This window comes from Corythoichthys intestinalis, chromosome 10 (assembly GCF_030265065.1).
Source record: "Corythoichthys intestinalis isolate RoL2023-P3 chromosome 10, ASM3026506v1, whole genome shotgun sequence".
In the NCBI taxonomy this organism is placed as follows: Eukaryota; Metazoa; Chordata; class Actinopteri; order Syngnathiformes; family Syngnathidae; genus Corythoichthys; species Corythoichthys intestinalis.
This window is the reverse complement of record NC_080404.1, coordinates 28,311,142-28,323,989: the sequence shown is the minus strand read 5'-3', so window position 1 is coordinate 28,323,989 and position 12,848 is coordinate 28,311,142. Positions and strand designations below refer to the sequence as shown.

General features: G+C 37.0%; 1 protein-coding gene across 1 annotated transcript; it reads right to left on the bottom strand.

Moving 5' to 3' along the window:
- Window positions 1–9,386: 9,386 nt before the first annotated feature.
- sf3b5 (splicing factor 3b, subunit 5) lies at window positions 9,387–10,144 on the bottom strand. Its single transcript, XM_057848501.1, has 2 exons — window positions 10,033–10,144; window positions 9,387–9,773 (listed from the first exon to the last, which is right to left on the bottom strand). Exon 2 carries the CDS (start codon window positions 9,770–9,772, stop codon window positions 9,512–9,514), a length of 261 nt encoding a protein of 86 aa, XP_057704484.1. The 5' UTR covers window position 9,773; window positions 10,033–10,144; the 3' UTR covers window positions 9,387–9,511.
- Between the last annotated feature and the right edge of the window lie 2,704 nt (window positions 10,145–12,848).

Genomic DNA, 12,848 nt, shown 5'->3' with positions numbered 1-12,848 from the left:
ATGGACACAGACAGGCACAGTGCTGATTACACATCAGAGTCCCATTGGACAGTGAGTACACATGCACACATCTGCCCCATTAACCCCAAAATAATGGCACAATGAATGTACTGAAAAAAAGATTACCTTACCTTTTAACACTTTTGTGGAGAAAATTTAATGCAAAGAAGGTCATGTGAGGCGTATCAAGGTTTTGTTGTTAAACTTGTGATGGAGTGTTTTAATTTTGTTAAAAAGTTTTAATAATAATACTGGAATCGCTTAGATTTATATACATTGACGTTTTTTAAAGGACACGAGGACGCTGAACAATAACTCATTGAGGCTTATAAAATTAGATTTTGTAGATTTGAGTGCTTACGAAAGGGTTTCAAGCCATGATTAGAGTGTCAAACTGGGGTTTAGTTAAGTTTAGGTTTCAATCCTGAGCTAGTTTTGTTTTGAATAAAGTTTCGAAGCAGGGTTTCTGATTCAAAGTAGGGCTATAACTAGGGTTTATAAGCCTTGCCTAGCCTTTTAAGACATGTTTGGGGTTTCACATGATGGTTTCAAGCTCCCGTTGTAGTGTGGTCCCTAAAATTGTGATCAAATCCAAAAGAAAACAAAAAGACCTATGAACAAAACGTTTTAGCTTGCACATGCTGAAAGTCACCTTAGTCTACTTTGGATGAGAAATCAAATCAAATAGTGGCGCTGGCTAATGAATCTCCTAATGTGTGCTTGCGTGTAATCACAGTAGCTCACCTGCAAGCTCCATTAAGTTAAAATAAGGTGAGCCCTTCTCCGCTCATCTCTTTAAGTGCTTAGCTCTCAAGGATAAGAAGGCGTGTGCGCGTGCTTCCGTGTGTGTTAGAATTAAATCGACTAATAATACTTTGTTGGAGACCTGAAGAAGCGAATTATCGCTGCCAGCCCTCACAGTCACATTGGATTGGACATCTAGCTCCATCAAAGGCACTAATAAATGAGCATTCACAGCCAGTCCTCCCTGTTCAAATCATTTGGATGTCTATCATTGTCAATGCAAGACCATCAGTTGAGAATAAATTATGTTATTTATTTAAAAAAAAAAAAAAAAAAGAACTTTTTTCGGGGGGAGTGATCAGGGGTGAAAATCCGTCCTCCTTTTGTTTTTAGAAGAAAAAGGCTCTCACTCCAGAAGTCTTTTCAAAGTTTACTTATAATCACAAGGAGAACATCCATCACACATGCACGGAGTACAATGATGCTCTGACGCGGCAGAGCTCAGAGGACTGTTATAATACTGGAAGGCGGGGTTAACTGGTAAAACAATTGGCTCATGATTATGAGACAAAATACGTCATATTATGAAGGGTGGGTGGCCAGGCTGCGCTTTTACCAATTAAATGTTACATTGTGCCTTTTGAAGAACAGTTTTACCCTTGAGAGCGCCTGCCTGTCTTTCCTTGCCTCAGGATGTAGACAGCTATGCTCAAAATTATGAATTTTAGATAACCCTTGTACAATAATAAAGTTTAAGCTATATATCAACATCTGAGAACCATATGTTGAGAAGTAATTCCTTGATATTTTTGCTTTTTTTTTTTCATTAAAAAAGGCGGGGAGACAATATTCTCTGATCTATTTGTTTAAATGATTTTTTTTAAATTGCTTAAATAAAAATAATAAAACTTCATTTTTAAAAATTTTATTTTTAATTAAAAACAAAGGGTGACTTTTTCAAAAATGTTGCTATAATGCTATATAATTCAATAACGGTATTTATCCACTTTGGAGAGTTATTGGGGCCCCGAATCACAGTTTATTTCTATTTGAATCATTTTAACTTAGTTGGATTAAAATGTTATCAATCCATATATTTTTTCATTAAAATATATAAAAATGATGATGACTCATAATATATTGTTTGTGTGTATACTGGTATATATACAGCATACATTAAGTGGTATGAAAAAATATCTGAACCTTTGGAATTTCTCACATTTCTGCATTAAATCACCATCAAATGTGATCTGATCGTTGTCAAACTCACACAGACGTAAAAACAGTGTCTGCTTTAACTAAAACCAACCAAACATTTATACGTTTTCATATTTTAATGAGGATAGCATGCAAACAAAATAAGTAAGTGAACCCTCCCCCTAAGGAGACTTAAAGAGCAATTGAAACCAATTTTTACCAATTTAGGTCAGGTGTGTGCCCAATTACTGATGAGTGGTCAAAGCTGCCCTGCCCACTATAAAACACATACCTGCTAAGAATTGTTTTGATGAGAAGCATTGTCTGATGTGCATCATGGCTCGGTCAAAAGAGCTGTCTGAAGACCTGCGATCAAGGATTGTTGATTTGTATAAGGCTGGGAAAGGATACAAAACCATCTCTAAAAGTCTGGATGTTCATCAATCGACAGTCAGAGAAGTTGTCTACAAATGGAGAGAGTTTGGCACTGTTGCTTCTCTCCGAAGGAGTGGCCGTCTACCAAAGATGACGCCAAGAGTTCAGCGCAGAATACTAAGAGAGGTAAAAAAGTATCGTAGAGTGTCTGCTAAAGACTCACAGAAATCACTGGCACAGTCCAACATCTCTGTGCACACACCAACTACTAGTATATGTAAAACTATGGCCAAGAATGGTGTTCATGGTAGAACTCCACAGCGGAAGCCACTGCTGTCTAAAAAAACATTGTTGCGCGTTTAATGTTTGCAAAAAGGCACTTGGACACTCCACAGAACATTTGGCAAAATATTTTATGGACTGATGAAACCAACGTTGAATTGTTTGGGAGTAAAATACAACATTATATGTGGACGAAAAATGGAACATCTCACCAACATCAACACCTCATCCTCACTGTGAAACGTGGTGGTGGGGGCATCATCATTTAGGGCTGTTTTGCGTCCTCTGGGCCTGGACAACTTGCAATCATCAATGGAAGAATGAATTTAAAAGTTTATCAGGACGTTTTGCAGGAAAATCTGAGGCAGACAGTTAAAGCTAAAAAGAAGTTGGATGCTGCACCAAGATAATGATCCAAAACACAGAACTGAATCAACTTCAGAATGGTTTCAGAAGAACAAAATACATTTTTCTGGAGTGGCCAGGTCAAAGACCAGATTTGAACCCCATTGAGATACTGTGGCATGACATAAAGACAGCAATTCATGGCAGACATCCTAGGAATCTGACTGAAACTACAGCAGTTTTGTAGAGAAGAATGGGCCAAGATTAGTCCTGATCGATGTGTCAGACTGATCTGCAGCTACAGGAAGCGTCTGGTTGAAGTTATTGCTGCCAAAGGGGGGGGGGGGGCACAAAATATTAAATGTGATGGTTCACTTACTTATTTCCCCCCCTTCTGTCATTGTTTTCATACCCTGCATCCTCGTTAAAATATGAAAACCTATAAATGTTTGGGTGGTTTTAGTTAAAGCAGACAGTTTTTTCATCTGTGTGATTTTGACAAAGATCACATCACATTTGATGGTGATTTGATGCAGAAATGTGAGAAATTCCAAAAGGTTCAGATACAGTGCTGCTCGAAAGTTTGTGAACCCCACAGCGATGGTCAGATTTTTTGTAAAAAAAACTAAAATAACCTTATTAAATGTTAAGTTATACCCAAATCCACAATACTGACATTCCAAATAATGGACTGAAACAAAAGAAATAGTTATATTGTCATTCTTTATTTAACAAAAGTGGTTGATTTAAGAAAAACTCAGATATCATGTGTGCAAAAGTATGTGAACCCCTTCAGTTAATAGGATATTGCGCCTCCTTTTGCAGAGATTACCTCAACCAAACGGTTTCTGTAGTGACTAATCAGCCTCTCACATCTACTTTGGGGGATTTTTGCCCATTCTTCCTTGCAGAACGCAGTCAGTTGAGAGAGGTTTGATGGGCGTCTGGCATGAACTGCTCGCTTCAGGTCCCGCCACAGCATTTCAATGGGATTTAGGTCAGGACTTTGACTGGGCCAGTCCAGAACACGAATCTTCTTCTTTTTCAGCCATTCCTTGGTTGTATTGCTGGAATGCTTTGGATCATTATCATGTTGCATGATCCACCTTCTGCCAAGCTTTAACTTCAAAACAGATGGCGTCAGGTTATGTTCTAGGATTTGACAATATTCCTCAGAATTCATGATTCCCTGGACTATGTGGAGTTGTCCAGGTCCTGAGGATGAAAAGCAAGCCCAGATCTTGACATTCCCACCTCCATGCTTCACTGTTGGGAGAAGGTTCTTTTGGTAGTATGCAGTGTTGACTTTTCGCCAGACATGGCGGTTTTGGTTGTGACCAAACAGTTCAATTTTGCACCTACATCAGTTGATGAAAACTCTTTTTAATTTAGTCTCGACAACACAACTGTTAAAAAAACAAAAAAAAAACTACTGAATTGATTGATTAGGAAATCAGGTTGAAATAATAGAAAATTCCAAAATGTTGAGGGGGTTCACAAACTTTTGAGCAGCACTGTACTTTTTCATACCACTGTACATACATACAAACATACTGTACATACATACATACACGTGGACATCACATTTGGGGTCATGTAGGACCAAAATGTGATGCCTACATATGTGGCCGCCAGGTCTTTATTATGAGGCTGTTTTTTAAGTCATCAGTCGCTCCAGAAGGGGTTAACAATGATTTTTTTTCCCTTTAAAAAAAAATTGTTTTCCACAGTGAGTATGCATTTTTATTTGTGTGTGTTCCCTTTTCCTGGCAGCGTGTTTTCCATCTGGAAAGGCAGATGGCAAGGACTTACCTGGCTGTGAGAGCACCTCCAAAAAGATGCAGGCGAGACATGGCCCCTCAACACTATGACTTCATTACACTGACTCATTGCTCGGCAACAACAACAGTGACTCATGCACAGCATTCTCGAAACTCCCCATGCAGTGTTTGTACTTGTGTGTGTGATAAACAACCTGCCCGGGCAGCAGCTGAAGCAGCACTTGACTACCAGGGTTTGTCCCTCTCAAGACATTTCAATTTGTGGGATCAAACTTATCTTTTCTAAGCACAGTATATACTTTTAAGTGCTCAATACCTTTTCACTTGTATCAAGTTTAATAAATATGATACAATTATGTACAGTGGACAATTCCAATACAAAAATAATTTTCTTATACAGTCAAGTTACAGTCGAGGTTGGGGTAGCATTTCAGACAAAATATTATACCGTATTGGCCCAAATATAAGACGGTGTTTTTCTGCATTGAAATAACCCTGAAAAAGATGGGGCCGTCTTATATTCGCGGTCTGGACATTATACCCATTCGCGACGCTAGATGACGCCAGATATCATTGAAGCGATGTTCTGTCATGACAGATCTCAGCTACTCTCCCCATTCACGACGGTAGATGGCGCCAGATATCATTGAAGCGATGTTCTGTCATGACAGATCTCAGCTACTCTCAAGTTTAACCAGTTTGCATTATTTTATTGCAATTTTTTTCCTTATTCAGATTTGTTTCAAGACTACAGTTACAGTTAGACTTCACTTTGATGCTTAATGCAGTTATTGCAATTTTGTTGTTTTATCACAATAGATTGGTTTATTTACATTTCAAAAACCAGAAGCCATTCATTTACGAATGTGATTGCACTTCAATTTACATATTTAAATGTTCAGATATTAAGATTTGAATGAGACAAAATAACATGCTTTTTCTCTCAAATATATTGATATAATCATTTGTTTCGGATGTACTGTAATTATTTTTTGTATAGAAAATAGGGCTATCAAAAGTATCGCGTTAATGGGCGGTAATTAATTTTTTAAATTAATCACGTTAAAATATTTGACGCAATTAACGCACATGCCCCGCTCAGATTAAAATGACAGCAGTGTAATGTCCGCTTGTTACTTGTTACCTGTTTTTTGTTGTTTGGCGCCCTCTGCTGGCGCTTGGGTCCAAATGATTTTATGGGTTTGGGGAGTGAGCATGGTGTAATGACAACAATCATCATCAACAATGGCGAGCTACTAGTTTATTTTTTGATTGAAAATTTGACAAATTTTAATAAAACGAAAACATTAAGAGGGGTTTTAATATAAAATTTCTATAACTTGTACTAACATTTATCTTTTAAGAACTACAAGTTTTTCTATCCATGGATCGCTTTAACAGAATGTTAATAATGTTAATGGCATCTTGTTGATTTATTGTTATAATAAACAAATACAGTTCTTTTGTACCGTATGTTGAATGTATATATCCGTCTTGTGTCTTATCTTTTCATTCCAACAATAATTTACAGAATAATATGGCATGTTTTATAGATGGTTTGAATTGCGATTAATTACGATTAATTATTTTTTAAGCTGTAATTAACTCAATTAAATTTTTTAATTGTTTGACAGCCCTAATAAAAATTAATTTGGTGTTCAAAAAGTCTTTTTTCAAACTTGAGTCTTGAAAAAGTGGGGGTCGTCTTATAATAAATTTTTTAAGCCTCGGTTGAGTTTTGCATTTAGCCTTTCAAGATAACTTTACGGATTTAAAGTAGTGTTTCAGTTTTATTCCTTGGTTAAAGTGACAAGCAAAATATGTTTCTTGAAGTAGGGTTTCAATCCTGTCTGGGTTATCCTGAATCTTAGACAAATCAAATCAGGCTTTCAAGTCTTGAGTTATAGTTTCAAATTGATAACAATGAGAGCAGTTCAAAAGGCTTCTTATTTTTTAAACATAACTTTAGCTATTTAGTTCACCGTATATATGTCATGTACTGTAGTTATTTAGGTATTTTGCCGTACATTCTGAATTGGTAAAAGTAATAATATGTAGCAAAATAATATTGGTTAAGTCGTATTTTATAGGTTTGACAACACAGGAGACCAGCAAAACGGACAATGTGATAGTACTGCTCCCAAAGTGTTTCGTTAAATGTAAATCCATCACCTTTAACAAGCTAATGTTGACAATGGTTTACAAAAATGTACAGTATACTATGCAAAGGACTGACAATTTAAACTGGTATTGGGTAAAATACAGTGCCTATCAAACACTGCACTTCACCAAAATACAGCATCCCCACTGTGAAGCATGGTGGTTGCAGCATCATGCTGTTTGGATATTTCTCAGCAGCCGGACCTGGAAGGCTTGTAAGGATAGATGGCAAAATGAATGCTGCATAATACACTGAAATTCTGGGGGACAAGCTTCTTTAGTCTGCAAGAGAACTATGGCTTGGGAGAAGATTTATTTTCCAGCAAGACAATGATCCAAAGCATACTGCAAAACGCTACAGAGCAAAAAAGAACCCATGTTCTAGAGTGGCTGAGTCAAAGCCCTGACCTGAATCCTATAGAGAACTTGTACACTGACAAAAATAAGTGGTGGATTTACTTGATAATATCATTGTAACAATTTGCACTTACTTCTATTTAGTACATTTTACTGCTAGTGAACTAAACTTAATATTGCAAGCAGTAAAATTTACATTTAAATTTTACTGCTTGCAATATTAAGTTCAGTTCACAAAAAGAAGCAAGCAGTAAAATTTACATTTAAATTTTACTGCTTGCTTCTTTTTCTTCAGTGTAGTTGGACTTAGAAAAGGGCATGAAGTTCATTCCTGATACCCGCGCAACCTGACAGAGCTTGAGCAGTTTTGCAAAGAAGAACGGAGCAAAATTGCAGTGGGCTGATGTAGAAGACTGATTGAGACGTATCCATAAAGACTCACTGCTGTGATTGCAGCCGATGGTGCATCTACGAAATAATGACTTGAAGTGGGTGAATAACAATGCAATTATTTTGTTTATGTTTTTATTCCATTGACATTTATGTGAAGAGATGTTTTCACTGACATGAAAAAGTTTTTTCCAATACATTTTTGTGTTAAAAATGCCAAATTGTTTTGACCATGATTTATGCAGTAAAAGGGGAAACATCCAAGGGCTGAATACTTATGATAGGCACTGTTGCGAAAAATCTGTACAAAATACCACTAAAATGTGAATATCAAAAATCCTAATTGCATAAAAACTGAAAAATACAGGAAAAAAATGTTTTGTTGTATTGTAGAAGTGTATTGAATCAGTAAAAAAAAAAAAATCTCATTTATACAGTGAGCTGATTACTACACATGCTTTTTCATATTTCCTTTTCTAAGTGTTTGGGTAACTTTTTTTCCGTCTCCGATCATTTTTTTTTTTTTTTTTTTGCTGTCTTGTTGTCTTTTATCCCAGTGTAAAAACCTACTGTAACAGATGTGCAATTACACATAATTCTCGTATTGCTGCTGGTGTACAAAACACTTGATAGTTCAGGAGCAAAACACATGCTTGATCTGTTTGACCCTTTTGAAACATCTAGAACCCTAAGGTTGCTTGGAACCTGTCTGCTGTGTGTCCCAAGATCAAGAACCAAACGAGGTGAGGTAGCATTCAGGTACTACATACAGTACTCCTCACCTTTGGTACAAGTTACCTGAAGGTCTGAAGTGTGCTCAAACAGTTTGGTCGTCTAAATCAGGGCTAAAAACACTTTTGTTTACCACAGCGTATTCATAACTGCCCATTTAGTTCACATTTGCACTTGTATGACTTTTGCTTTTAACATTCATTTTGTGGTTTTAATCCAGTTTCAAATGTTTTTTTAACTGCCTTGATGATTTAATGTGATTTGCATCAGAATGTATCATTTTGTGTTTTGGGATTTTAATGTGAGGTAAGCACTTTGCATTACCTTTTGTTTAATTCCGCTGTACATATTTGCTTCGCCTAGTACGGACAACAACAAAACAACAACAACAACAACAAAACAACCTGGCATCACATTCGGATGGCGACCTGCAATTTGGGAAGTACTGTGTTAACGTTGCAATATTTTTTCCCCAAAATTCTTTTGTTTTTCAAACTAATAATTCACACCATCAAAACAATACCATGAAAAAGACCACACCAGGAACACAAAAAATCCTAACAAAAAACAAGTGTTCCTCTATCATTATTAAGCTCTAGCATCACTTTTTCCCCCCTCCTCCTCATCCCCCCTTTATCCTCCATAAACACAGAATTGCAGTTTGATCTGGTGAACATATTAGTTTCATGTTCTTGACATAACTCATAAAATGTGTCCGCGAGTCCTCAAGAGTCTGTTGCTTGCCCTTCAAAATGTATGTCATGCGCTGTAGAGGTATTACTGACATCTGATTCATCCAGTTTGGTAGGTCCATCATTCGATTTCCATAATAATGGAATGCATTTCTTTGTAACTATTAAACCAAGATTGTTAAGTGTCTGTTCATTTTGTTGTAATTATGTTCTTCTGGAAACAATCGAAAAAACTTTCGTCCGAATGGAATGTCTTTTAAAATCACGTTGTGGTGTATTTAAAAAAGCTTGAGCAATTGTCAAGCATATAAAATTCCACAGTACAACAGTCGAAAGCGAGCTTTTAATTATACCAACAAATACAAAAACAGTACTTGCGCTAATTTGACTCAAATAACACTAAACACACGTCAATGTGGGTTGGGGGCAGTCCAGGTGTCTTCCGTCCGTCAGAAATCAGGCGTCGTCCGGTTTGTCTGCGGGGGGTCCACACGGCTGTAGCATCTTCTCCATCAGGTTGAAGCGGACTCGCGCCTTGCTCTCGTTCTCAGCCACGGAAAAGTAGTTGAGCAGGTCGAAGTGGCCCATGTAGGAGCAGTGAGAGTCTCGGTGTTGGTTCACGAGCCATTCCCACTTGCTGGTGTCAGCGTGACCGGTGCCAATGTACTTGGATTGGAGGTGCTCCAGTTGGCTGTGAATGTTGTAGCGGTCTGTCATCCTGGAGAATGAAGGGGACACGAAGCTTCGGTAAATGCATTTCTTGCTTGCAGTTCAACACAATTACTGTGGTGGTTTTCTATCGTGTAGCTAAAGCTAGCTATGCTAGCATAATAAGCTAACGTACAATAATATAATATGAAGCTCAATGTTTTGAGCAAATATGCACGAATCCACCGCAGTTCACTTTTGTTGTATGTTTCGCGACTGTTTTATAGTTCAGCGTTTCATTCCAAATCTAGGTAGTGTTCAATACTCACTTTGGTTTGGTTTGGCAACGCTAGCTTCATCGATTTCCTCACAGTACAAAAAAAAAATGGCCAAGACTTTCTTTTTGTCCGACAGGGAAAAAGTTCCGTCCTGAAACAAGAGCCAGCGGGGTTAAAAACAAAACAAAACAAAACAAAAAAAACATCATAATATTTATAAACAAAAAAACACCACACTTGGAAATCTTAATTATTAATGTAATACATTACGATTATTAGATTACATAATAGATTTAGGAGATTGTTCGTGAGAATCCCAGTTTCTGAAATATTTATACCAGTCATATGTAGAGTATACATATACTAGTATTATACTACGGTGACCATATTTCCCAGGGGGGAATCAAATTAACTCAAAGATGCCTTGTTATCACGTGAATATATTTAAAGTGTGCCTCCTCCGTCTGCATTGAAAAATTCAGTTTAATTATACATATGACAGAAAACACAGACAAGACTGAAAAAGCCGTTTCTGCTCTTGCACCCCTCTTTAAAATAAACTGCTGTATTTTAAGCCAAAGAACTGTTGTGCTTTATAGAACAATATGTCTATATGCTGCCATAGCAGATTCATCCTCCGAACTTTTTAATTTGTCCCTTTTACCCTGAAAACCCCCGTTTACAGGCGTCGCGCAACTGCTTTTGTTTCAACCTAGCTATAAAAAGAAGTAATTATATTTATTATTCAAAATGTCTGTCATTTTTAGCTTAGAATCATTAATTGATGTCTAAATTTTAGTTAAAAAAAAAAAAATTTATTCACTCGCATATTTTAAACAAATTACGTCACAATGAAAAATTTGGCATCTGTAAAAAAAGTCACGGATATCTACTTCATAACTATCGCTTAATTGTATTTTTTTTGTTACTGTTGCATTTTCTCAATTATGTTAGATGATAAATAATCGATCCAAACAAAAAAAAGAAAAGAAAAATAACATTTAAAAAGGGTGACTATATGGAAAAGAAAATATCAACCACTCCTTGTTGTCTGCGATTTCTGCATCGCGACCTTTGTTATATCACCATGTTTCACCCATAAATGTAAAAAAATATCCGGCTGTGGCCATTCACAGCTGTGTCTTGAGACTCGGTGATACATACTACATGGAGTTTTTTGATCGAAACAAGGTAAGTACTAAGCTTGAGAACGATAAACCGATACGACCGGATATCCGGTTTTACAGGTGAGAGATACAGCTGTATCGATTGTAAAGTTACCATTCGACAGTAATTAGCCATTAAATATTCAATGAACCGATAGTAGAGATAGAATTCGGCTATCGCGAGCACAAGAATCGGCTTCTAATGCCTAGTTCAATGCATTGCTTAATGGGATGATAATTTAGCTTTTACTTCACATGCTGCGCTTGTGTCATTCACCACACAGCGCACTTAGATTGAGACCGCACGCACAACTTCCCATGCATTTCGGCAGAACCGCTACTAGTCGCCGTCATTACGCGATCGTCACGGGCGTGTCATAACAACGCGAGAGCTAACAAAACCACTGTAACGCACGCTGCGTAGCGTTTGCTTCACAGCCCAAAACAAAAACAAAACTAGTAGTGGCAACGAAGCAACATGCTAAAACAATGGACAGTTTGAGCTCTGACGCCAGCGAGGTGCAGCGATTGATTTTCAACGCACCCAGGAAAAACAAAAGTCGGACTTTGAAGTGAGGAAGGCAGCCAGATCTGTTCGCATGGGACAGAGCTAGTGTGAAGTCTGGAGCGGTACAGAGATCGTGAGTTTCTAACCCTGAAAAATAACCTACTACAATGGTGGAAAGGGCAGCACGACCTCTGGAGATTTTTTCCCCACGAAACGCAGTCTACTTAAACATTAACATGTGGATTAGTTGATCTTCCTCAAGAAAAAATCTGCCCTTCATAAAAGATATGGACAGCGATGAGGAATAAAAAAATGTGGAAGCACAGGCATAAGTGAAAGACTCTGCTGTGTATACGGTTAAAGTAATTATTATTGACCTGTCTGTCTAAAATGCCATGTTTTTATTCCCCCAATTATACCAGTGGTAAAGCATAATTTATTATTTATTTATGATAACATTGCAGGTTTAATTCTTTTTTTTGTAGAGCTGCTGCATGTAATATATATAATATTTTTTGTTTGTAAGATGTTTACGTTGAAAGTTTGCACTTAAATTACTTACCTCTTGTGTTCGAAACACCAGGAAATACAGTAATTGAATTACTGCACTTCATTGTTGTCTGTCACTGGAGTTTTATTTTATTATCAATCCCATCCAACAAAATGACGGTCATATAGTAAGCCTTATTTTTTTTTCATAAAAAAATAAAACATGACATTGGTATGAAATTTTGTTTAATTTTGCTATTAGAAATGTGGTCTTTTTTATGTTTAAAATACCGTACGAACACAAACAACAAATGTTTACTATCGTATCGTTTTCACTCTGTATCGAACCGTATCGTTCTTAAACTGTATCGAATCGTATCGAATCGGTCGGCCTTAAAAATGTATCATGTTTGAATCGAATCGTAACCTGTGTATCTAGATACATATCGAATCGGCTTCATGCCAGAGATTCCCAACCCTAGTAAGTACGCGATAATATCTCGTTAAAATCGTGGCGTCTTTAATTCTGCTCTTGCGTGTTCTCGCTTCCAGTTAGGGTTTTGCTGTTTAAAAAACATTTAAAAATAAAAAATGCCTTCCTGTTCAAAATTTTCGTTCCCCCAGAAAATTGAGAGTTTAAGCTTTCCAATGATGTATCACACATGCATTTCAGACAATTTTGAAAGTTGGCCAAATTGAGGGTC

Bases quoted from the DNA above. Each gene is read 5' to 3' on its own strand.
- sf3b5 (XM_057848501.1), bottom strand. From the start codon at position 9,772: ATGACAGACCGCTACAACATTCACAGCCAACTGGAGCACCTCCAATCC.